This window comes from Pantherophis guttatus, chromosome 3, assembly GCF_059756535.1.
Source record: "Pantherophis guttatus breed Tessera chromosome 3, ASM5975653v1, whole genome shotgun sequence".
NCBI classification, from domain to species: Eukaryota; Metazoa; Chordata; class Lepidosauria; order Squamata; family Colubridae; genus Pantherophis; species Pantherophis guttatus.
The window spans coordinates 45,121,858-45,149,374 of record NC_142065.1 but is presented as its reverse complement, the minus strand read 5'-3'; the positions used below and the strand labels follow the sequence as shown (position 1 = coordinate 45,149,374).

Genomic DNA, 27,517 nt, shown 5'->3' with positions numbered 1-27,517 from the left:
CTTAGTTTTTCTATGTACTGGGAATATGTGAGAGTAAATTATACTGCAAACATTGGGTGACCTTATTGAAATATTTTAAGGCCAGATTTTTTTTTTAAAAAAAAGCGTGTTAACCACCAGCATCATCTGCGCTCAAAATACCCTGCATGCAGTCAAAAATAATCTGCTTACAAATTTTGCTCAAAGGCATTCTTTCCATGAAAAATGAAACTGTCTTTCTTGTGACCTTTCCCAACTGGCCATGCAAATTTGTTGGACTTTTCAAAGGCGAACCATTCACAATTTGATGTGCTGTGCTTAATTGCAATGTCGCAGTTGGAGACACAGCGTGAATAGTCCCAAATTGGTATCTTCTGGGAAATGTATGGCATGATCAGTGCTTTGGTTTTGCCGTAGGAATAGTCTGCAAAGGAATTTAATAGTGTCTCTAGAGGAAATTTGAGCTAAGAGTGGAGAATTGGAGCATTATCCAACCCTGTGGCCTTTATCTAGATTGAGATTCAGTACATATTTGGAAAATGATTGCTAATGTATGCTTGACATGGCTGATTAATAGAATCTTTACCAGTAAAAATCATCTTTGTAAGTAGTTTGCATTGGAATCAGGTTATTTTGTTATTCATTGGCTACTGTGTCTAATGCACAATAGTAATTGGTGGTGGTGGTTTTTTTTTTTTTTTTTAAATCAGCTGACCTAATGAGTAACAGAAGGGGGATTTTTAATTAATATTTAAATAAAGGCCCATTGGTGTATGAAAATCAAGAGGAACTTTAACTTTCATTTTAAAATTTGTTTTTAATATCCTTTTCTTTTTTGCACTTATATTTTGCCCTTTTTCCAAGGGTTTGAGAACAGTGGCTATGATGAGGTTATCCCAGTTTATCTTCAGAATCTTATAATGTTAGAAATCTTGATCATTCTGTGTGTTTCAGAAACTGATTGAGTTTAAACCTATGTAACAACTTGTAGTTTATGTCTCTCACACCACAATGTATATTTAGTTGTTGTTTATTCTTTAGGAAGCTCAGAATGGTTCTTGTGGTTGCTATTTGACTTTAGAGACACTTAGCTTTAACAGATACAGGCAGCAAATATATTTAGATACCGTAGTTCTGTTTTAATGCTATTTTCATGAGTAATTTCCTTGTTTTGCAGAGATTCGAGCCCAGCTTATTGAACAACTGAAATGTCTTGATCAGCAATGTGAACTGAGAGTCCAACTGCTCCAAGATTTGCAGGATTTTTTTCGCAAGAAAGCTGAAATTGAAATGGATTACTCCAGGAACTTAGAGAAGCTGGCTGAACGATTTCTGGCAAAAACAAGGAGCACCAAAGACCAGCAATTCAAGTAAATCATTTCTTTTTGGAGGAAATGGGATCTGGGGAGTGAAGGGGAAGCCATAAAACTGGGAAGATGTCAGCTATCATCATGCAAATCATATTGCTTTATGAATGTCATAGTCAGGTTATTGTTGGTTTACATTTCATTTATAATGTAAATATAGAAGAGTTCTATTTCCCCTCAATTCCAATGTTAGCTACAGTGCAGGGGTGACATATATAACATCTCCGTGGTCATTCAGCATTTGTGCTCATCTCCTGATGACTTGTATAATGGAAAGATTAGAAGCTCTTGTGAAATCTAGTGCTTCTATGTGAAAGCTTTCTGTAACTGGTGCAATAAAATAAGGTTTGACCTAGAGATGCAGAAAGTTCTGATGCAGATTGTAGACACGACTCTCATCCTTATAGGGAAGACATTATTAAACAATGTGTTCTAAACTGTACAACAGCATTTTGTTGTTAAGCATGACTATTTCTAGTTATTGTAAATTTGAAATATTTTTGCTTTGGCACCCAAGAAGAATTTTAAACATACAACTACTGCCTTTTTCAACTATAATGTGCAAATGCATGGACGATGGGATGTACTTGGATTGTCTGTGCTGCAAAGGGGAAAATGGAAATAAGCTTCTCTGTAGGAAGATGGTATGACTGAGTCAGTTATTGTGAATATTCTGAAACTTAGAAGGAAAGTTGCTCTATATCAGTGTACAGGCTCAGTTTTGGGTAGCAGTAGTGATGTCAAAATTTCAAGTTAGATCAAACCAAGAAACTAGTGCCATGTAGGTCAGTTATGCTTTTATGGAAAAGCTGTAGTACAGAATTTTGTAAGTCTGAATGTGCTTCTCTCTCCTTTTCTTTATCTTCACTAGGGACTGCTTGCTATACATTTTTTGCTCTGGATTTAGTCACCTTGTTTTGATAGTACTCTCAATCCAGTCCCTCAAGGTTATTCCCTTGGCCCTCTACAAGTGAAGACTTCATTGTGTCATTGTGTTATTGTTGTTGTTCAGTCACTGAGTTGTATCCAACTCTTTGCAATCTCAAGGACCATAGCATGCCAGAATCCCTTGTCCTCCACTATCTCCATATGTTTGCCCAAATTCATGTTCATTGCATTGATGACACTATCTAACCCAGGGGTGTCAAACTCAAGGCCTGGGGGCTGAATCTAGCCCATGGGATACTTAGATCTGGCCAATGGGGCCACCCTGAAACAGCAATGGACCAGCGAAGGACCAGCTCCTACAACCCTCCTGCAGAGGGTTGCAGGAGGCTGTCGCAGATGAAAATGGAACTCAAGAGGACCGCCCGCAGTACTCCCAAGCTCCGTTTTCGCTGGCAGAGGGTTGCAGGAGGCCATCACAGCCAAAAAAGGAGCTCACTAGGACTGCAGGCGGCACTCCCAAGCTCCATTTTTGCTTCCAGAGGGTTGCAGGAGGCAGTCGCTGCCGAAAATGGAGCTCAGGAGCCGTTTTTGCTGGCAGAGTGCTCAGGACACCACAGGCGCCCTCGACACAAGCTGGCCACGCCCACCCTGGCCACACACACCCTGCCCCCCTCAAGATCAAACACCACCCTGATGCAGCCCTCAATGAAATCGAGTTTGACACCCCTGATCTAACCATTTCATCCTTTTCTGTCCCTTTCTCCCTTTGCATTCAATCTTTCCCAACATCAGGTTCTTTTCCAATGAGTCCTCTCTTCTCATTTGGGGGCCAGAATATTTGAGCTTCAGCTGACTTGGTTGTAGATACAAATAGATATTTAAATTTGCCTGAGGCTTATATTGAAACAACAATCTGAAGATAGCCATCTGTTCCCAAGAAATCGGTATTCCAAATATCTGAAGGGTATTAGATTCTCTTAAAACACTCTAGACATAATATATTATTGACTTAAGGACAAAAAGAAGCATATCTAGGATGTAATTCACATTGTGCCTCAATGATGGTTATTTCTGGAGCTATCTACTGTATACACGTTTTAAGCTATCTGCTTAAACATTTTTTAATCCTTTTGCATTTCGAATATTTCTGCATAAATGTGATCTAAAGTGTGATTTGTACTTCACACACTTAATGATAGTGGTGATGATTCCAGCTGTGGTGATTAAGGATGGACTACTATTTTTTACTCATTCATTTAATTGGGCTCCTAATCTAGTTTTTAGGACTTGTATGAAAGACAAATCACATTTTAGGTCATATTTATGCAGAAAAAATACTGAAAATTGAAAAGAACTCACAAACATTTAAGCATCATTCGATGTTTGAAAAGGGATGTCTTAAAGGAAATTGTCGCTGAATTACAGTTTAAGTTGTATATGCCAGCCTTTACCTTTTTATTTATTTTTCCTTTCATCAAACTTAATGTACAGTAAGTGATTTGTGTTCTTTAATTCTGATTATAATGTGGTATGTGATCATGGAATTAAAATGCAGGACCCAAAGTGAATTTAAGTACTGTTTGAAAAACATATTTGGATATTTAAATTACTCTTGGCTTGATGTTTATATTTACTTTTCAGACTTTTAGAATGATGAGATAACTTGTGCAAATGTTGAATCTTCTTCTCCTTTGAGGGTATCTACAGTATGTTAAAATTCCAAGTATGGTGTTTTATATAAAATATAAACAGTTTCCTATTTTATATAAGAAATTGTTTTGGAACAGAATTACTAGTTTCTATAGGAAAGAGAAACCAGCTTTATTGCTATAGGAGTTGCTTTCATAGAATGTAGGATTCTTACCAAAATTGTAGAAAATATATGTTCACCTCAAAATGTTTCCACCATCAGAATCCTGACACAGCTTTTCAAATATGAGGGGCTGATTACATCTGAAAATAACAGAAACAGATAGTTGGCAAGGAGAATTAAACTGTCGTTAGTAATTCTAAACTTTTCTGCTCTTAACATACCTTTAGCAAGACTTTTCCCCCAGGATCTGTTGCCAGTCTGTCAAATATATTAATACCAAATCTGCTACAGAATAAGGAAAAGTAAATTCACCTTCAAGTTGTTGATTGATTATGTTCCTGTAGTTTCCTTGGCTGTAATACAGCAATGATTTTTCTTTACCTGGAATGTTTCTTTTTTCTACTTCCCTGTCTGGCCTGCAGTACTGCTGTTCCCTGGAGTTGTCCTATCCAAGTATTGGCCAGATCTGACTTTATATACTGTATATAGGCTACCAAGAAAACAAAAGGTGTTTCTGTAGTTAGGATTTCATTTTTTAAAAAAAACATTTCTAGCAATAAGTGCAAGAATGAGCTTCCATTTCAGGATGCCATTAAATTTCATATAAATCCCTCTCATTACATTACATTATAAATATAATATAAATCCCTCTCATTACAGCCATAACTTTTATTTCTGCTTTCCTTCTGAAGGGCATGTTCAACTCAATATCTGGTATGGAAATGGCCCAAGTGACCTACCAGGTTTTTGATTGATGCTGCAGGGTGAATCACTGAAAAGAGTGAGGTTACCAGCTTTTAAAACAAAGTCTTAAGTTCCCATAGAAGACAGTATACGCAGCTCAGGGTTGGACTTCGGAGTCCTTGCTATTCTCTGAGCCTGGTTAATGGCTTGCAGATGTTTTATTATCCAACTAGGTAATATCATAAGTGATGTTACCTGGTTGGATAATGAAACATCTGCAAGCAAACAACGAAACTTAGAGAACACCAAGGATTCCACAGTCTCTTAAGTAATTATATGGTGAGTGGGTCATTAGTTCAATGGCTACATTTTCAAAAGAGGGCAAGAGCAAGCAAAGGAACTAGGGAAACAAATGCAGATGGTATTGTTCAGAGGCCTTTTTTTTTTTTGGCGGATTCCCAATAATTTCTGTTGTTATCACAGTCAACCCATCACTCCCTAATAGTCTTTCCTGTTGTTCTTTAAGAAGGTTCATCTTCCTCTTGGCAGCAAGTTTTGCCTGCTTTCAGAGACAGTGAATAGAGGAAGGATCTACTGCAGATCAGACAGTGCTGCAACTCTTATAGCAGAGAATAAAACTAGAGTGTTCGTGAAAAATAAACAGGAAATGGAAGGGATGTTTTCAATCTTTCCAACCTAATGCTAGAAAGAAATCATACAAAAGAGATTTAGGATTGCGTCTGTTGTCTACCTGCCTGCTTGTTCATCTATGTGTCTATCAATGGATTAACTGTTTGCCACACAGTTGGCCTTCTGAATACTTATGAGCTGCCTATTTTTTATTGTTCCACTTTTTAAAAGTGTAAACATACAAAATTATGCAGAATCGAGTGGCCTTTACATTGTATCAAATAAATAAAACTGGACAGAATGGAAGAAGATTTAATCTACTTTTCTTTTTTTTATTATTTTATAATATAAAATACAAAGATACAAAAGAAAATCGCAGCAAAAATAGGGGAGGGAAAAGGGAAGGGAAAAGGGGTGAGGAAAAAAAAAACACCATTGACTTCCAACTCCCCTTGGTGCAGCAGTAGAATAAGATAACATCATTCCTCAACTTTTTACTTTTACATAATAGTATAAACTAGCTATATCTATAACAATGGAACAAGATTTAATCTAGAGAGAAATTCTGCAAAAAGAAAGACTCTGTTTGAAAATCAGTCTGGGGCTTCAGAGAAAATATTCCAAACAAACCTTTACCCCAGTGTATCCCTATGGGAGATACTGTTAGTCAGAGGCTTAAAATTCTGTATTGCCAACTGTTTCATTCAAACTCTTCTTCATTTTGGTCCTGTGACCAAGATGAGAACATATGCACACTACCGTGTGTTTCTCAGTACACTTACACACAAACACACACAAAGCAGCATGATGGGAGAAGAGAAATGGGCATACAAAGACACAATATGTTGTTTCATTATACAAAAAACCGATACTAACGCTTCCTATACCCAATTCTGATAACGTGCTGGAAAGAATTCCAGAAAGTCTGCTGTGTACATGCTTTCCCTATCTTATTTTATGGCAGGTTTTTTTTGGAAAGCTCTCAATTCAATGGCAAATCTTGAGGTGGGAAAAGCAGAGTGAACAGGAGGTGGGTGATGGAAAAATATGTTCTCCCAGATGCTCTCATTATTACTTAACTTTGCTGCCAAATTTTGGCAAATAACAGGAAACAGAGACAAAGGAAATTGTCATTCTAGTAACAACTTTTAATTCAGACATATGTCGAACAGGGAGATTGGAGGTCCCTAAAACTAAGAAAGTAGCATTGGGGACTTGTTGCAAAACTGATTGTAACCAGGAAACAAAAACAGGCAGATAAAGGCTAAAGAAATATGTACTACCTTATATGATTGATATGTTTTGTAGGGACTAATTGGCTACTCCTATCTTATATAAGCATAACTTCAAATGTCAGTGATAGCAAAAGAATTATGGAGATAGAGATACAATTCTCAACAGCTTGGAATTTGGAATATATAGTCTTTTACTTGTAAATGGTTTTGCAGTTTACTAATATTTATTCTCATCCCTATTGTTTTCCATCCTCCCTTTGTGTTCAGAAACTCTCATTATGTCTTGAGTAATTGTTTAGGCTTTTTGTGCTGCAGCACAAAGATTTTTAGATTCTTTTAATTAAAATAATGAGCTTTCATTCTACAAACAAAATACTATGTCCCAGCATCCCTATTTTCACATATAAGCTCCATTAGTTTGTTCCTTCAGTTAAAAAAAAAAGAGAGAGAGAGAAACAAAAGTGATTGCTGAAAAATATACCGAACTGCTCCCAAAACCGGGGAGGGAGGGTAGGTAGAGAAAATGTTAGGGAGTGATGGCAGGCAGTAAAATTACAAATTTATGTCAGTAGAGTGGGTATTTTGTGACCATGTAAGCTACTCTCTCACTCATTTGTCAGAGTGCTTTATTATACTTTCAAAAAATCCACATGTGATCACTAGCCCCCAAGGATGAATATACAGCATCTCAGGAATCGGATGTGGCAAATCCACATTTTCAGGCATTGAATACAACTGTGACTTTTTTGCCTTCAAAGCTTCCTATACCCACCATCACTACCAAGGCCACTTTCTCAAAATGCTTAGATTTCTTTTCCCTCCTAGAAAAAGAGAAGGTATAGAAATTTGCCCCCTCAGATACAAACTTCTTATCAAGTGCTTTTCTTTGGTGTCTAAGACAACTTGCCACAGTCAACTCACTGCAGCCAACTTTCCGGGGGACAGCTTGCCACAGCTCGACAATTCACCACAGAACAAGAGTTACACTAATACAGAAGAAATGATGGAATAGAATCATTAAAGAAAGGATGAAAATGAGGGTTAAAATGAAATGTGAATGACAAAAATTAAAAAAAAATATTTTAAATAATAAAATTGAATTTTTGAATTGTCCTGTGCTGAGTTGGCCATGGCAAATTGGCCATGGGGAGTTGGCTACAGCAAGTTGACCATGGCAAATTGTCTCATTCTGTTTCTTTGTCTTCTTCCTCATTGAATGCTACTTCTCCAGTATCACAGACTCACAGAATTGGAAAGGACCAAGGTCTCCTAGTCCAATTCACCAATTTTCAACCTTGCTTGAAAGTCTCCAGTAATAGAAAACCCACAGTTCCACAGGGTTCCATTGCTCACTAGCTTTCACAGTCAGGTAAGTTCCTCCTTACTTCGTGTTTGGATTTCCCCTGTGTAAAGCTTTCATCCAGTTTGAAGAATCCAAGATATGACATATTTTACTTGACAAACCCAGGCCCCAACAAGATGATGGTAGTTGTCAAACCATAGATAGGTATTTGAGACATTCAGGAAATACAATAGGGATTTAACCATTCCTTCCACTTTTCCTCAGCAAGAGTAATGATTAGTGTGAAAAACAATGGGCAGGAAAATGCATCTTTTCTTACTTTTTTTTGGGTAAAAACACCTTCTTTACCCCTTATTGTTCCAAACTATTGCCCCAGTAAACATGGAATTGGAACATGCTCCTGAAGAGAATGAGCAGGGTGTGTGGAGGAGAAACATTTGAAAGATATCACCTCAGTGATACAATATATCTGAGATGACCAAGATAGAAGTAATGTGATTGTAACTTTTCTGATTAATAATTTAGGCAGGATGCCATTTTCTCCCACCCTCTTAGCTTATTTCCAGATGGAGAGGCAGTAAAAAAGTAAGAAAGCTGAAACAACATTATCTGTGTCTACTGTTTGTAACTGTTTCCCCATATTCACAGTAGTATGAGCAAATATATATATTTTAGAAGCTCATATTTGGCCAATATTGCACATATGAAATCTTGTTATTATAAGGGACCACATTCGTTCTCTCTTATATGATTAGAATGATCACACTGGGAAAATGGAACTTCGTTTTAAGTTAACTTACTTAAGCATCTTTGGTTATTCTAAATGACCTTTCATATGGATAACAAATCCATATTAAAAGCCAGAACTGAGACTATGTGCTAAGAAGTTGATCACCATCTGTTTTCAATTAGGTGAAAGCAAAATCTGGAAGTTAGCAGAAAACAACCACACAGCAGAATACCCAGGGAAAGAGACAATTAATTGTGAAAATCTTGATATCTTCCAGAACAATGTAGACCTCCCTTGCGTTAAAAAAAAAAAAAAAATCACAGATACAGTAGAACAAATTTCCAGCACCTTGGCTGAGAAGCCCTTTCTTAGTTAATTGCAATTTATGTCATCTTAAAGATTTTGTTTTCTGAAGTGCAAAATTATTTCCAGAATCACAAACTTGCCCTTTAAATTGTAAACTTTTCATTTGAAACATTTAGTTGTACTAATTGCTCAGTCTTTTTTATAAATGGCAATGTTAACAAAATTAGGTATTGTAATTGAACCAAAATTGTCACAATTGTTCTTGGATTATTTTAATTATTTGTTCTGTGAGGCTAAATATCTGACTGTTCATATAGACTTACTTTAAAAAATCTTAGCACTTGGCTGATTCAGTCAGGTGAATTTTGGCTTACTAGAGGCTATAAACTAAGGTGCTTTGGAATTATAATCCTGCTATAGAGATAAAAGCATATCATCTATTAAGGTTGATTAGCGTTTAGAAAGGCATATGAATTTTTGTTAATTCTATGCATCCAGTACAAGAAGTAGCAGATATATTTATTCATGATTTCTCTATTTTAATTTTCTTTTAATCTCAGTGTTCATTTGAAAAGTATCAAACCAGTTTATGTAAAACAAACCTTCCTTGCCCTCCATAATACAAAACTAAAAATGTATTCAGGGAAGAAGAGAAAACCATTCTTATTATTATCTCTGGGAATGGGAAGCAGTTCAGGGCCCAATTCAGCTGGTCTTTGAGCAGTGCCATTTCTGTGGCTTTTTCCCCCCAGCTCACCCTCTGCTGTAACTGCTGTTGGATGATGGTTAAAGGAGGGGGAAAAAGCCAAATGAAGATAGTCTTTCAACCAACTTGATAGTGGGCCCCGATTTCCATCTCGCCTTCTGCTGTGGCAGATTGACTGGCTGCTGTTAGATGATAGCATGGGATTTTGAGTTGGCACAAAGCAAATGTCAGGATCTTTCCTATGGCCAGAAAAGAAAAGCTTCTTCTTCATCGGCTTCATATCCCAAGAATTATAATGAGAATTTTACTACCTTTCCTCTTTTTCCCTCCCTTGCTACTAACAAAAAAAATTGCAGCATTTTCCACTGAAAAATGATTTAGATGTCTCTTGTAATTGAAAATTTTATGTATTTAAATACGTTACATGCCTTTTAACTAAGAATCTACCAGTTTACTCTATTTAAACCTATTTTATTTATTTATTTATTTATTTTATTAGTCATATTTCTATGCCGCCCACTCTCTGAGGACTCTGGGCGGCTTACATCAAAGACAGTTTACTAAATAGCATATTGCCCCAACAATCTGGGTCCTCATTTTACCCACCTCGGAAGGATGGAAGGCTGAGTCAACTTTGAGTTGGTGAGATTTGATCCGCTGATCCACTGAACTAGCAGTCAGCTGAAGTAGCTGCAGTACTGCACTCTAACCACTGCGCCACCTCGGCTCTTAAGGTTGTTAAGAGCCGACTTGTAATCTAATAGAGTTTGTTGTAATCTAATAGAGTTCCATGTATGATACCTGAAGTAATAGAAAATCACTGTAGTTATAATAGCTGTTGAAAGGGAAATGCCCAGAGAAATAAATTTTGTCAGCAGAAAAACTCAGGAAACCACCTAAACTTGGTGTGAAAATAATTTCACATATTAGGTGCCACAAAGGAACACACACTCCTTAGCATACGCCTTAGCATATTGTGGTATGGCGAGCAAGGCTTATTTCTTTCTTGGAAAGTAGGCTTCAGAAATGGCTTTGACATATCAGCTGGGAGTTGCTGCAAAATTCATAAAGTCTTTGATTTTCAGCAGAATTTGAAATTTCTCTGGAGAGGAGATAAAAAAGCCAGTTTGTAGCATGTGCTGTCCCTTCTGAGAATTGGTTTCTGTAGGTTGGAAATTTAAGTCCAACGGCTTTAATAACTATCTATTATTTTTATATATATATATATATATATATATATATATATATATATATATATATATATATATATATATATATATATATATATATATATATATATATATATATATATATATATATATATATATATATATATATATAAAATTAATATATTCTATACACCAATACACAAATACAATATACAATCCTGCCATGGTATAATGTGATTACATTGTCCATAAATATAAAGTCATTCCTTTATACATACATATTTGCCATCATATATATACATCATCATACATCTATTCTATCGCACCTTTTCTGGACCCAATCGTACCATAATTTCCAACTGTTATAAAATTCTGAATCTTTTTTACCATTGATCAATCTAGTTAGTCTATCTGATTCCGCACACTCATTAATTTTATATATTATTTTCAAATATATCGGTAAGTATTGATTTTTCCACTCCTGCGCATACACTAATCTTGCTGCAGTAATAATGTGAATCAACAAGAACCATATATCTGATTTAACATTCAAAGGTTTTGCCCCCAATAGGAAAATCTCAGGCCTTAATTCCAAATTAATCTGTGTAATTTCCAAAATCCATTGCCGTATTTTTTTCCAATATTTAACCGCCTGCGGGCAGGTCCACCATTGGTGAAAATAAGTTCCATTACTGTAACCGCACTTCCAATAGCAGGCAGATGTCCTGGGAAACATTTTAGCTAATCTCGCCGGGGGGAGATGCCACCGGTAGACCATTTTATATAGTTTTCTTTGTATGAAGAAGCCATAGTTAATTTCATATTTTTCAACCAAATCTGTTCCCATTGCTGGAAGACAAGGGGATATCCAAAATTTCGCCCCCATGCTATCATACAATCCTTCACTACATCCTGTCCTATCTGCAGAGACAATAAATATGCATAACATTTAGATAGTATCCCTTTTCCTCCTTCTAATAAGATCTTATCCAATTCTTGTCTTTTACGGTAGATTCCTTCACTATATAAATCTTTTTTATACCTGGAGTGCACTTGAGAATAAGACCACCAGTCTATCTTATATCCTTGAAGAGTTAATAACTATCTATTAGAATCCTCTTATTTGTGGCACTAGCAAATATTTCTAATTTTGACGTATTTGCAGCAGTCTTTTAATATGCTGGCATTGCTTTTTTTCTCATCACAAGATAAGGCTGTTATTCTTCAGAGAGCTATGCTTTCAATCTCAGCTGTTTATGTCACCTGCCATCTGTCGATCACCAGTGATTTGAAATACCAAGCTCTGCTAAATCACAGCTTGAAACAAAGTTTGAAAGTAATTGGGTAAACTAAACTATGTAAGATTTGGGTCAAATTGCTTGAGGAACTTAATTTTTTCCTTCTGCTGAGCTGCCATGGGAATAGCATCCTAGCATGTTATTCTTGGTCTCTTACAGGTCCGTTGTAACATGAACAGCCATGCATGTACAGTATTGCTTACTATGAAAGGAAATAATGTGATGGTATGTATGTAAGTATACCATCTGCTGCAAACATGCTCCTAATACAAAATAAAAACAATACCCTAGACTGATTATTTTTTTTCCTTGGTCATTATAGAAAGAATGCAAATAGAAAATAGCCCCTGGTGACCCCTTGACTCTAGAATGCCTTTTCAGAGAAAATTCTTCTTTTTTTTTTAAGGTTGCTTTGTTATTATGTCTATGTGTTTTTAATTGTTTTCTCTGAAGCTGTTTTAATTAGAGTAACTCTTCATTTAATTTACAATTTTATTATTACACCCATGATATCGCGGTTTCAGTTAAAGTTTTTAGAAATGAGTTTTAAGATCTGTGCAAAACTACCTTGAAAAAAACCCCTGTCTGCTTCTTAAATAAATTCCAGTTCCCTACTATTTCAGATAAAAGATTTGAATGAAAGACTTTCGGAAGCCCAATAGAATTTACTTTGTACAAATGATGATAGCATTTCAAATCTGTTTGAAATGGATACAACAGATGCAGTGGATACAAAGCAAAAGGCATATGCATTTCCATTGGAAGTCCATATCTGCTTTCTTACTGTTAAAGGACTTCTGTTTGGTAAGGGACAATGCTGAGCTGACTGTACTGCTATTGCTAATGTTATCATGCATCCCTCTCCGTAGCTCAATCTATGGAGGTTCCTTGCTAGAAAGCAAGTATAATACCGCACACATACCCAATTTTTGTAGAATAGCATTCCATAGAAAATTTTGCTTGCCCAAACACAGTTGGATTACCAGAGGTTGGTCAGAGCGGAACTCTTTTTAAAGGTAGCCCCATGAAAAGCATGTTGCATTAATCCATACAAGAGATTATCAGTGGCTGAGAAAAGGATCCTGATCAGGAAAGGACACAACTAGCACACAACATCTAGATGGATTTCCAGATTATCCACTGGCTCCATTTGGAGCAGTACAATTTTATCCAGGACCAACAATGGTAAACCCTTATATACAGAAGAGCCCAGCACCCACAGCCACTCTTATCACCAGGGTTCAGTTGAAGCCTGTTCCCCATCCAGATCCCCACAGCCACCAGGCACCACAAAAGAACATCAATAGCATTGCTCAGTTATACAATCGGATATCATTTGCATACTAATGGTTATATAGGATCTCATTGAGCGGTTTCATGTAGAAGTTAAAAAGAAGCAGAGAGCACCGAGCCCTGCGGCACCCCATAAAGGAAGGCACATGGACTGGATCTCTCGCTTTCTATCAGTATTAATCGGGACTGATCATAGAAGAAAGAGGTCACACCCTCAACTCCTAGAACCAACACAAAAGAATACCCTGGTTGATGTAATGAAGACTGTGGAGAGATCAAGAAGAGGCAAGCTGAATGTACTAACTCCCACTCCTGCCAGAGATCATCCAAAAATACAACCAATGCCACTACTGTCCCATTTCAGAAACCCCACTGGAAAAAAAGTCCAGATAAACTGTTTCATCCAGGACCTTCTTGACTTCCCTAAAAAGTTCAGTGTCAGATAATTTAGATATCCTTGCTAGAGCATGTAGCGACCTTTCACCAGTAATTTATAAGTATGTTCATTCTCTGTTCTGATAGTTACACTGGAATGTCTGTCTGTCTATTTATCTCTTAAACCAGTGATGGCTAACGTTTTCTGGAATGAGTGCCCAAAGAGTGTGTGTGTGTCCAAAACCCCAAAATGCATGTGCATGCGGCCCCTGCATGCACATCCCACCCCCGCAAATGTGGGCGTGCCCCCGCAGGTGCCCCATCCCTGCGCATGCGCAGGTACCCTATCCCCGCACATGCGCAGGTGCCCCATGCCTGCGCAGGTACCCCATCCTCGCACATGCGCAGGTGCCCCCTCCGCACTTGCCCTGCCCTCGCATGCGCCCCCCGCTTGCACAGCAGAGACCCAAAGACCAGCTGGGTGGCGGGAGGCGCATGCATGTGTGGCGGAGCTGAACTGGGGCAACGGCTCATGTGCCATCAGAGAGGGAGCCGCGTGCCAGAGGTGCCAGAGGTTCACCATCATGGTCTTAAACCATTTCTTACTTTATGCCTTGTATATAAAATACTTGCTGCCTAGTTCAGTTCATCCAAGAAACATATGTGATTAAATCTTACATAGCTCAAATGTATTATGCATTTTAGAACATTTTTAGTTAGGGATGAAGAATTTACTTTGAGCCAAGAACTAAATAAATTTAGGGCAAATGTTCCAGGGTCAGCATATGATGAGTGTGAGAGTAGGGAATATGCACAGCACCAAGTTGATGGAGCCTTTCTGGTATGGCTAGGCAGCTCTGTAATACTTGCCTGAAATCTTATATTCTCTCCCCTTTGGACATTGCTTCCAAAATTCATTGTTTACATTCAGAGACAGTTGAGAACTCCACCTAAACTCACTCAGGACTAATTAATCTCCATGGAGGAATTTCTGACTCCAAAAACTTTTTAATCACAAGGAATCTTGCTATAAAGTTTGTTTTTGTGTTTGTGTGTAGGTGTGAGTGATTCTTCATCTTTCTCTGCCTCCTGGCAATGACGCTGTGCTCACAGCTTTGGAATTAGGTTTTCAAAGCCAGGTGTCTGGTTGACAGGTTTATACAAAACAGAAGGCACCTAACATTTTAGATATTTCTAAGACTTTAGGCAAACAGGGTTCCCTTGTTGATTTAGCCCCGCATGTTCCATTCAAAAGGCAGGTATAGTATTTAGTCTAAAATGCACCTGTGCTGAAATTAAAACTGTCAAGAAACTACATTGGGATTTTATACATGGAAAAGATGTTTTCTTCTCTTTTTAATAAACTCACATGTACCATTGTACTGTCATCTATATTGTTGATCGTAAAAGGCAGAAGCTATCTACCTCTTCAGTATCTTTACTCTCAGTTCTAAAGCTGGCTGTTAAACTTCTTATTATCAGTTTGGCCTTCTTTATGTTTATATGTACTTTTTTTAAAACTGTACTCTTTGACTTTTATTACTAGAGTTTACAGATCCTTTCATTTTCAGCTGTTAGAGTAATATACAGCAAGTTATTGATGTTTCTTTCTCCAGTTTTAAAACTGCATTCAGCTTCCCTTAATATATATTCAGCGTTTACTATAGGTTTGAGTATATAAGTGGACATTATACAGCCTATAAAGACTCTTTTGCCATCCTGCAGTAAACCTGTTTTGCCGTGTTCTGTTCACACTCTGTCTTCCTGACCTGTATGTGTCACATTCGTCTTAATGACCTGTTTATTCTCTTTAATGTTCAGGGGTACAGTTCTTTAATCCTACAATTCTATAATGTTCCGATATGTTACGGAAGCACTTCCTTCTATTTTTCCATTTGACATATAGTTTTTGACTTTATGCTGTTCTTAGAATTTTTTTTTTTTTACTGTGTGGCCAGTTTGATTATATCTGTATTGCTGAAAAGAATTACTTGGTCACAAATGAACAAACAGATATTGCCTGCTATTCATAAACAAATGACTGCACATAGTCTTTGTAACAGGAAGGCTAGTGTTTGAAATCCATAGCCTGTAGGCAATTTGTAAGGTCCCCATAGTGCCCCTTAGTATTTGACTATTGTATTGCCCTAGGCTTACTAATCCTGTGCTATTACAGCAACTAAAATAGATCCTGCCTTTTGCTGCGTAGGAACCAATCAATCACTTGCCCTAAGAAGCAACATTGTATCTTTTTGTACCAGTGCAATGTCATTTGAAATTTTGTAGCATGATGTCTTAAGGATTGCAAAGCCCGTAGGGTCAACTAATCAAAACTGAATCTCAGCAGAAGTAATGGGACTACATCCCCCATCATTCTTTCTCCTGATTGCACTGACTTGAGATGAAGTATGGTATATTGACACATCTAGAGAGCCCCAGGTTAGGGTTAGCAGATGCTGTATGGAAGAATATAAATACAGTTCAGCAGACCTTTTACTATTTTTATACTTGCATGCAAGAGAGAGAGTTTGTTCCATGGCCAGCTCATTGTTACATTCCGTGGTGCTGCCTTTTGATCTTTGTCTCAGCTTCTCTGTGCAGTAGCAGCATACAAACACAAGACCACAGAATAAATGTATTTCTCCTTCATGAATGTGCTACTTCTTTTTGGTAATCAGAACTAATGGTTGCTTTGAATCAAACTGCCTTACTTCCTTTAAACAGTATATGAATTCCTGAAGCAATTCAGATTGCAAACTTCCTGTGGCATTTTTCATCAGTAAACTCTGCCAGATCAGCTGCTTTGAAAATGAGATTCTTGTATTTTGCTGTTTCGTTTAAATAAAATTAACCTGCACCTTACTGTAGATCCAATCTTGCTTTGTGTTATTTTGCTGTGGGAATAACTGTGGAAATCAAAGATCATTTGTATTTCTGATATTTCTAGGAGCATTGTGGTAGGAAACCTCTGTTATTTATTCACTGTACAGTGGCATTTATTTTTGGGAGTGCATTGCTTACCCTGAAGGAGGCAGCCTGGTGGATATGTGTTTGTGAATGTGTTTTACTTATTTAGGAGGTTGGGATTCAATTTGCACTCCAGTGGAAAAATATGTGAAATGAAATGTGATATAAAATATATCTAAGTAGTAAGGAATTGAATGTTGGTCATGAAAGTAGAATAATTGGCGCCTCAGAAAGTGTGTGTGTGTGTGTGTGTGTGTGTGTGTGTGTGTGTGAGAGAGAGAGAGAGAGAGAGAGAGAGAGAGAGAGAGAGAGAAGGGGAGGGAGGTGGGAGGGACTTGAAAACTGCTATTCTGTATAGCAGTATTATGCAGTTTTAGAAGATAGTAAAAGTCTTTCTTGATTTTTGAATCATATAGTATCAGAACAAGGAAATAAATGGGGATTAATTTTGGATTGGGCATGTTATATTACCGTATTTTTCAGAGTATAAGACGCACTTACCTTTTTTGTTTTTTAATAAAAAGGTTTTTTTTTTATTTTTTAGACAAAAATAACAAACATACAATGTATTTTCTTTGAACAGAGTATTTGGCCAGTTCACAAATTTAAACAGTGTTTAGTCATTTCAATTAAATTTACAATTTCTATATTTCCTTTTTGCCATATTTATTCCTCATCTATTTTTAAAAAAAACCAATATTACCCTTTATCCTCATCTCTAATCTTAATCAAATTCAATTTTTCTCTTCTATATTATACCCCTTCCCATTGTCATCTATTTTTATATCCATCCTCACATTGGTTAATTATGTAATATTACAATTGTTTAATACAAATTCAACATTTTTATATAAATCAATTAGTTATATAAGTATCTTTTTTTGTATATTAATCAATATGAACATGAATATTCCAATTATTTCCATACAATCCAATTTCTTATGAATCAATTAATTATATTTATCAATAATAATAAACCAAATAATTTTCCCCATATATTCCTCCAAACCACAACTTAACCATTTCTGCTTTCAACACAATATAAAATTAATAGTATCTCAATTATTACAATTCCCTAGTTAAATAGAGCTTTCCCCTTATGTTACTCATTTTCACATCTTAAACTCTCCCAATAACCCAAATAGTTTTGCCCATATAATCCTCTAAATCACAACTTAATCATTTCTACTTTCATCACAATATAAAATTAAAAATATTTCAATCGTTACAATTTCCTAATTAAATTTAAAAATGTTCTAGCTGTTATCCAAGCTACAACTTAATCCTTTTTACTTTCACCACCATATACCATTAAAGATATTTCAATTGTTAGTTTATACTTATTCATATTTCTAAAAAAAATAAAAACCTATCATTGTCTAGATTTCAAAAATACGAAGACAAATATTCCAATTATTATTCATTTCATTTTTACAATCATGATTTTCCATTTATTTCTTACTACTATTCATATTTTACTTCTAAATATGTATAACATCTTTCTCTTTCATTTCTTTTTCTCCCTTCCCATTTTTATTTTTGCCTTTTTCTTTCTCCCTTTTTTCTTTTGCGTTTTAAAATCTTGAACTCTCCTCTTTTGCCCTAAATTTCCCATTGTTTTCACCTACCATTTTTAGTGAGGAAAAAGAAGAAAAAGAAATCTCCCTCTGTCTAATTTTGCCTCGTTGCAGCAAACAGCCTGCTTTACTTTCAGTTTCATTTTCAGCATAGCTTGATTAGCACAGGAAAAAAAAAAATCTGGTCCAGCAATTTACCTCTTTGCAGCAAGCAGCAGAACCCTGCTGGGAAGCTGATCTAATCAACTTGTACCAATTAGCCTGTGCTGAAGCTGAAAGGAGCTGTTTTTTCTTGCTGTTTGCTTGCAAGGAGGTAACTCCTGTGAGACACAGGCCAAAGGGTGGGGGCCAGTGGGTGGGGGGGGGCTACATTCGGTGTATAAGATGCACCTAAATTTTCACCTCCTTTTAGGGGGGAAAAAGGTGTGTCTTATACTCTGAAAAATACAGTATATTTCATATAATATTGGTGAATACATTAGATTTGCTTATGATCTGGCCTGGAAATAGAACAGATGTAACCCTTTAATATACACTAATGTCTACTTGTTAGCCCTTTGAGGTAATCCAGATAAGAAATACCAAGATCGAGTTTGGTCTACGAGTTAAGGCATCAGGCTAGAAACCAGGAGACTTTAAGTTCTAGGCATGCCTTTACTAGGTGACTTTGGAACAGCCTGTTTCTTAACCGAGGGAGCCAGCAATGTCTGAAAGAGATTTTCCATGGTCGTGTGGCCAGCATGACTTTACACTGAGGTGCACAGAACAATGTCACCTCCCACTGAAGTGATACCTATTTATCTACTCAATTTTGCATGCTTTAAAACTGCTAGATGCTAGGTTGAAGAGAAGTGTTATAACAGTTAGGTTGGCAGTAACTAATTCTTGGTTTGCTTTCAGCTGAGAGAATAATCAGTTTGTTTCTTTATAGCTTAAGCTATGGTGTCCCAAACTGGAAGACCTTTTCTCTTGAACAAGGATCGTGTATACATTTATATATATAAAAAAGAAATTTTATGATAAAGTTGTGACAATATTTTGTCATAAATTTTCATTATCTTTTGCATGAAATGGCCTGCCTGATGCAGCAACTTTAGATTATTATTATCATTTTTGCCAAGTTTTTCTCCCACCTACCCCAACTCTTACAACTGTTAGCTAAAGATTATGTAGGCTTGGAATTATGAGAATTAAAGTCATCACAACAGAAGGACATCAGGTTGAGTGAGGCTATTCTAGACAGTATTGTATCTGAAATACTTTAGATGTTGCCACATAAATCTGTATAAATATTTTACCCCCATGGCCAAAAAGATAAAAAAAATAATCCATTGGCATAGGCCCTAAAAGCTCACAGGACAATTGTTTCTGCTGGTCAGAGATGGTTATGCTGGAAGCTCGCCTTTATTTAAAAGTTTCTTGTCAATATTGTTTTTTTGCTGTTGAGATAAATGATGATTGAGTATTTGTGTAATATCCTGTCATGGGATAATTCTCATGGTTGCTATGATGGGAATGGGGCATGGCTCTGTTCTGAGAAGAGTACAATACTACTTTCTGTTCCCTGAGTGTTCACTTTCTGGAAAACTGCAGTTCACAAGGTCATCAATTTGCCGGTCTTTAACTTCCTCCCTGCGTGTCATTCAATGTTTCTTCACTGAGTGATAAACCTTTTGATTTTCCATATTGACAAACCCAAACAAAACCCTGATGATATTTCTGTGTAAAGGTCATTATCCTGTAAGACCTGCCAGTATTTAATCATATTCTTTCTTACATTAAAGTTTTATTCTTTTATTTTCAAAAGCTCAGTGGCTAGCAGGTTTTTTTTTTTTTTTGTTATGACTTCACATAAACTAGGAAGGAGCTAATTTGATATGTTTGGGGTAAAAATAATGAATACCAAGGGAACTACAGATTTTTTTTTTTTATGGTTCTTGTAGATTGTTTGTCTATTCATGTCTTGATTACAGAATGATATTTTACCAACATTTTTCCTCCCTTCCCTGATAACTGCATCAATGTTTGTATTTGAAAACTTCAGTGTGTAAAATAATACACTGGGAGAAAAGTCATATTGTGGTTTTGTTTCTCCTGTAGGAAGGATCAAAATGTCCTTTCTCCGGTCAATTGCTGGAATCTCCTCTTAAATCAGGTGAAGAGAGAGAGCAGGGACCACACTACTTTGAGTGACATCTATCTGAACAATATAATCCCTCGGTTTGTTCAAGTCAGTGAAGACTCTGGACGACTTTTCAAAAAGGTAACGATTTTATTGTGATAATGCACTTCTTTATGGCTCCAGACATGGTTGTGAGAAATGTAGATGGGCACCTGGCCACTATTGTTTCTTGCCTAGTTGTGTTTAATGCATAACTTGGTTCAAAAGGCAGCTGCCTGGCTGCTGATCGGAGCATGCAGGTTGGAACATGTCACTCTCATGTCATGTTATTTTCATTTAGCTGCCAATTTGCTTCTGGCTCAATTTATTGTGTTGATTTGAAGAATGTTAAACTCATAGTGTGGCAGGGTTAGGTATTTAAAAAGTTCTATCTTTTAACATGGCGTCTGCTCTTCTTTTTCTCTATCTGTATAACCAGAGGAATGTCTTTGGAGGAATGTCTTTCTATTCTGGCATCAAGGTTGCGGAATAATTTCCTAAGGAAGGTCCATTGGCTCTTTCTATGCTTGCTATTCAGTAGCTGGTGGAAACATATTTTTTCAGAGAAGCATTAGAAGGATGTTTTCACTGTTCTGAACTAATTATTAGTAGTCTGAACTATTCATAATTGTTTAACGGAACAGCTACAATTTTGAGCGTGTTGTTGCTGATTTAGCAAGTTGCATTACTTGTTTTCTTTTAATGAGACCTTTCATTCCCTCTTTATTCTTTTATGCTTTAATTTCATTTTTTTACTTAATAAAAACAGATTAATGAAGAATTGAACATTTTTTATTTTTTTGTTTAAATTTCTATACCGCCCTTCTCCAATATAGGACTCAGGGCGGTGAACAGCCAAAATAAAACAAGACATACATACAAAACATACATAATCTAAAAACTGATTAAAACATACTCAGTTGTGTTCAGATCTAAAGTAACCCTGTTTATATATAAGCAAAACAGTTCATTTTTGCTATGATCAGCAGTAGCCTTAACAAATGTAGGGCCAGCAACAACATCTGACAGAGGGTGCTTTTCGAAGAATCTATTTAGGAGAATAAGATGCTATTTTAAAATATGATTCTATTAGACATTGAGGGAAGATTCAAAGGAGGCTGCAATCTAATATGTTTATTCTTGAGAATAGGTCTCTTGGCTTACAAGTAAATGTGCAGTAACTGATGGTTGAGTGTTTTTAAAATCTTCTTTACTAAAATTGTCAGTTTTTCTGGGCCCAGCTGGCCAATGTCAGAGTTCAGTAAAACCCAGAAGGATCACAGTACCTTAATTTGTTAATCTGTAGTAGTGCCTGCCCTCTGGAATGATGTCCCTCTTCCAGATCTGGAGGGTTCTTCTTTGGAAGAGTTGTAAAAGCCTGGCTCTTCATCTAGGCCTTGGGAGAGGGAGACCTCTCACTTCATCATGCTTGTTATTTTTTATCTTTTATTTCTTTCTGTTATATTTATTTTATTGTAATTTGTTTTGTATTTGTGAGCCTCCCAGAATCATTGAGAGTCAAGTGGCATACAAGTTTAATAAATTAAAGTAAAATGATCTGTTGTACTAAGATAGGGCTACTCTTTGGCTCAGGGCTCTGACACTGGCCTGTTGGAACTTTTTTATAAAGTGCATCATGATAGCAACTGCCTAATTTAGTGCCTCTCAACATAATTTAAAATTTTCTCAGAAAGAAAAATGAGTATAGCTCTGCTTTAAAAAAAGGAAAGAAAGAAAAGCATATGGTAGAGTGAATGGTAACCTAAAATGAAATTGCTATAAAAACATAAAAGTACAGTAACTTATCATGGGGATTTAAAATAGGTTTGCTACCTGCATTAAGTTTTAGAATAGCTACACTGTAATTTTAAATATAAATATAAATATTCCATTATTTATTTTCTACCCAAATAATAAATTTTCTTTCTCTCTTCCCCCTCCCTGCTCAAATATGCCTAGGAAGGAGCTGTTACTTGTCAGGAAACAAAAAGCGTGATTTTAGTATCTAAGTAACAACACTGCCAACTTGGTCAAATGCCAAGACAGCTTCATATATTAACTCGCTTTCGGCTTGTTGTGTGTCACTAGTCTATAGCTCTTTGTATCAGTCCCTGCTGGGGAATCTTTCTTCAAGTGACATGTGATATGTGAAATGGAAATACTATGTGACGGTACCCAGAACCTCTCCTGATTGTCTTCTTTGCTGGAAACCTCCTTTAGTGTTACGATCAATCTGAAAAGTGTGAACTAGCACAAGGCAACTGATAAAGGCCCAGTATCAAGGCTCATAAGTGGCAGATTTGTTAACAAGCAAGTAGCTAACCTGTTTAACTACTGAACAAATCATAAAATGAAGCAACACTAGAGACACTGGAGACCTAGGTGTTATGTAAGAAACCTGTCTGACTTTGACCTAGTCATTTTCTTTTAGCCCTAGACTGGAAAGTTGAAAAGCATCTATCTACTAACCTCACTGGTACAGCATAGCAGGATTATGATCCATAAACTTTAGTGAAGGAATATTTATCCTGCAGTGGATTGATTTGGACTGAAGATAGTAAAAACAAACATTACCTGTGTAAAAATAGTTATAAAATTAGAAGAAAGCTCTTTGAAGCAACTCTGTCTACCTACATCATACCTAGTTGATATACAATTCTTTTACAAGTGATCCAACAATTAAGAAGATTCTAATTTCATCACTTTATTTGCTTCTTTGCTAATGATTTCCATTTAAAACATATTACTAGTGTAATTTTATAAAATAAGAAATCTGTTGTTGCAGTGAAAATTATTGAAATTTCCCCTGGAGTTTGGGCTGCAAATTAACATTGGTTACTTGTGTAAGGATAAATTAGCACTTGCCAATTAAATAATAACTTCTTTCAACACTGTAACCATCTGTACTTTAATTTGAGGAATACAGACATGCAAGAACATATGGAAGCAGCCCTTTGCATACATGGGGGTTCTGTTCTAATGTAAAATCCAGAATAAAGAAACCGTGAATAATGAGTTATTGGTTCTTTAAAAATTGGGATGGGGAGGTTCATTCAGCTCAGTTGCAAGACTCTGTGTATAATGGGCAATAGGAATAGTCTTGAGGAACAAGACGAAGAACTGTAACCAAATAAATTATCTGATAAAAGACAAATGAGGCTGGTACAAAAACATAATTTGAGTAACTATCTCAGACATGACCCTACCTAGTTCTCATGATGATAAAAGTAGGGAAGGGGAAACCTTGGGGGCCAGGTTATTTGAAGGACTGTCTTTTTCCCAGTTACATCTACTCAACCCACCAAAGCAGGAGGTAGATATGCTAAAGATCCCCTCTCTTTAAGGAAGTCCATTTATCAGGACTAAGAGGAAGAAACTTCTCTGTGGTGGCTCCCTTCCTGTGGAACATCATTCCCACAGAGATAAGATTGGTCCCCACTTTGTGTTTTGGATAAAACAAGGCAACACTGCCAAGAAAACAGCATGAATACAATCACCAGAAACTGAGCTTGACTCTAGGGTGTCTTTAGATCTTTTATGCATGAAGTCCTGCTCTGCTGAATGAAATATGCAATTGATCATTAATTTGGAGAACCTTTTCTTTGTCAAGCTTTACAAGAAAACCTTAAGATATATTTTTATTCCTTAGCCTTCTCACATAGTGCTTAATTTGCTGTTGGATTTTAGTGGCTGATGCCATGTATCTTTTATGTATTTTAATTGTAGGTTTTTTGATTCATTGATAGTATTAGTTTCTGATGCTTGTTCATGATGTCATGTAGTTTTATAATAATACTGTCTTGTTTGGATAGTTTCCAATTGCATGAATTTTTGTATCTGATTTAGATGCAGATATGTTAAACAGAATGTAGGTAACTGAAATTGATTTGTTCATGAAGGATAGTCCTTTTCTATTAATCTTGTCCTTAGGGGAAGATATATGAAATCTCATGTTGCACAAATTAAAGTCACTTTTGCATGTGCATTTGCAATAACCTAGTCTATCTGTGCTGAATGAAAAAAATCCAAACTACTAGAAAATATTTGGGTAAAGCTTTGAATATTTATGAGCTGTGGTGGCGCAGTGGTTAGAATGCAGTATTGTGGGCTAATTTTGCTGACTGCTGGCTGTGTACATTTCAGCAGTTCAATTCTCACAGGCTCAAGGTTGACCTAGCCTTCCATCCTTTTGAGGTCAGTAAAATGAGGACCCAGGTTTTTGGAAGCAATGTGCTGACTCTGTAAACCACTTAGACAGGGCTGTAAAGCCCTACAAAGCAGTATATAAGTCTAAGTGCTATTGCTACTGCTGTACAGTAATTGGCCTTTCATCTTCTGTTTTCATCCATGTTTTATCCTAAATAAGCTTTAAAGCTATGTTGCCTAAGAGCATTATAAAGGTGTTTATAACATTGCTAAATAACTTCTCAGAGCTAGAAAGAGAATAACTGGTTTTTTTTTAGTTTCCTTGTAGTTCTTTTCTTATTTATTTATTTAGTACAATTTAGAGGTCATTCAACTTTATATCACTCTGAACTGCTTACATTTAAAAAGTAGGGACAATAAAAATAAAGAAACAATGTAAGCATCTAGAAGTAAACTTTATTGCCTCTGTGCTGTGCTTCGTTTACGAGAAAATTTATGAGAGTTTGCATCTGGAGGATAAATGCATGTATAATGTAGAGCTTGCATCTAATAAGCACAAACATTAATAAGTGAAAGATACTTAATGTACATTTATTCAAATCAGTGTTAATAAACAAAAAGCATGAATAAGTGTTTAAAACAGGTGCCTAGAAAAGCCTGAGAAAAGAAGTTTACAATTATGCCTGGTTTGCAAGTTTCAAAAGTTCATTTTGATTCAGATCACACCAAAATGTTTAGTGAATTGTTAATACTAGATGTGAAGCATGATCATGACAAACTGAGAAGCTCAAGAGATGAACTGCTACTGTGCCAGATGAAGCAACTTCCTTCCAAGGATAGTTCTAAGACATGCCTGTCCCTATAATCTGTCCTTCCGGCTATATGGGTCTGTGAGTGTGATAAAGTCTGTATGAGACACAATTTGTGCCTTAGCCCTTATCGCAGAGAAGGAAAGATGCATCCTGTCACAGTTATTGACAGTTACTGAACCCTGACATAGTTATGGATTCCATGAGGAAAGGGGGCTGCCTCTTGATTCTTTCAACAGTGCGTCAAAGAATAGTTTAAATTTTCTGTAAAACAAATGCAAAACAAATGGATAATTTAGCCTTTCATTGAGCAATTTGCAGGCCACAACAATTTCTCTCATCATTTACTGCAAGATCTTCCTTGTTTTAAAATGAAGATGTTACAAAGATATTTTGCCTGTCATCCTTTGTCACCAGTTTCCTTTTACATGATTAACGTCCAAACTTCCAGAAGCAATTTATATATTTAGGTCTTGTGAAGCTTTTCAGAAGTCTGTTTTCAGCCTCCACTGTTAAATTTGTTTGCTATTAGAAACAGCTTGCAAGATGGTATAATATAATCCGATTAAGGAATTATCTTTGTATAACATGATGAAGGGGTTCTTTTCAAGACTATGATATGAAGAAGGGCCTCATTTATTTGAGCTATGGATGGAAGGCCGCCAACCACTTCAAAAGTATCTCTAGTGATAAGGGAAGTCAGGTTGACTGCCAAAGTGAAAAATAGGGTGGTATGCAAAATGTATTGTCAATGCTTTTAATTTACTCAAAATGCAGTTTGCTGGTTAAGATTTTTCCATCATAGCAAGATTATTCAATGAATTGGAACACTAGTGTTTGCTACTGAACGTTGGACTAGTCTTGGAATATTATAAGGGAGAAAAGCAATGAGTAAAGAACAGAATAGAAGGTTTTATAGGGGTGAAATTCCATTTTTCAATTTTTTCCAGCAAAGAGATAGTTCCAAATACAGATAGTCCTCAACATATAACCCTAATCGAGCTTAGAATTATGGTAGTAAGTGATGCCAGTTGTTAAGTGGATCACAACACTTTCCCTAATTTTCTGATTTTTTGTGACAGTTGTTAAGCAAATGTTGCAGTCGTTAAACAAACAATTGTTAAGTGAATTCATTTTCCACAATGGGTGGAACCTGGAAGTAAACACCAATTTCCAGCAAAAAAAGTTATAAATCTCAGTCATGTGAACATAGGATGCTGCAAATGTCCATAAATGCGGGCCAGTTTCGAAGTGCCCAATGTCTGATCACGTGACCATGAGGACTTCAAATCTGAGTCAAAAGTAGCCCTGGGAGGTCCATCATAATACGGTCCCTAAATTACCAGTAGTAGGTTGAGGACTAACTGTATGGTATACTAACTGAATATAAACACATATATCTGGAACTGCGCCGCCTGTGGTCTGATCTAAGCATAGTACACAAAATTGTCTGCTACAACATCTTGCCTGTCAACGAATTCTTCAGCTTCAACCACAATAATACACGGGCAAACAATTGATACAAACTCAAGATAAACCTCTTCAAACTCGATTGCAGAAAATACGACTTCAGCGACAGAGTGGTCAATGCCTGGAATGCTCTACCTGACTCCGTTGTTACAGCCTCAAACACTCACAGCTTTAATCCCAAACTGTCTACCGTGGACCTCACCCCTTTCTTAAGAGGTCCACATAGGGGGTGTCCATAAGCGTACCAGCGTGCCTACCATCCCTGTCTTACTGTCCTCATTTATCTGTATTTACTTCCTTTGTTCATGTTTATGTTCATACCTATACTTGTTATCTTGTACATGTTAAATACATACATACATACATACATACATACATACATACAAAATAAATAAATAAATAAATAAACAAATAAACAAACAAACAAACAAATAAATAAATAAATAAATAAATAAATAAATAAATAAATAAATATTCTGCGGTCAGAATGTGTTCTGATAATTCTGTTTTGTATCAGTGTTCAAATTCTAATAAATGTAGGATCGACATTCTTTATGTGTAAACTTTGAACAGGGCTGCTTCTTTCAGTTTATGTGTGCATATGGGTGTAT

General features: G+C 36.3%; 1 protein-coding gene across 6 annotated transcripts in view; it reads left to right on the top strand.

Annotated features, from left to right (window-relative positions):
• SRGAP2 (SLIT-ROBO Rho GTPase activating protein 2) overlaps positions 1-27,517 on the top strand; it is a 202,974-nt gene that overhangs the window by 73,582 nt on the left and 101,875 nt on the right. For all 6 annotated transcript variants that reach the window (XM_034414389.3, XM_034414387.3, XM_087889395.1 and 3 more), the window contains exons 3-4: positions 1,157-1,349; positions 20,421-20,583. In XM_034414389.3, the coding sequence (XP_034270280.2) occupies positions 1,157-1,349; positions 20,421-20,583 (356 nt within the window). The remainder of the gene's footprint in view (positions 1-1,156; positions 1,350-20,420; positions 20,584-27,517) is intronic.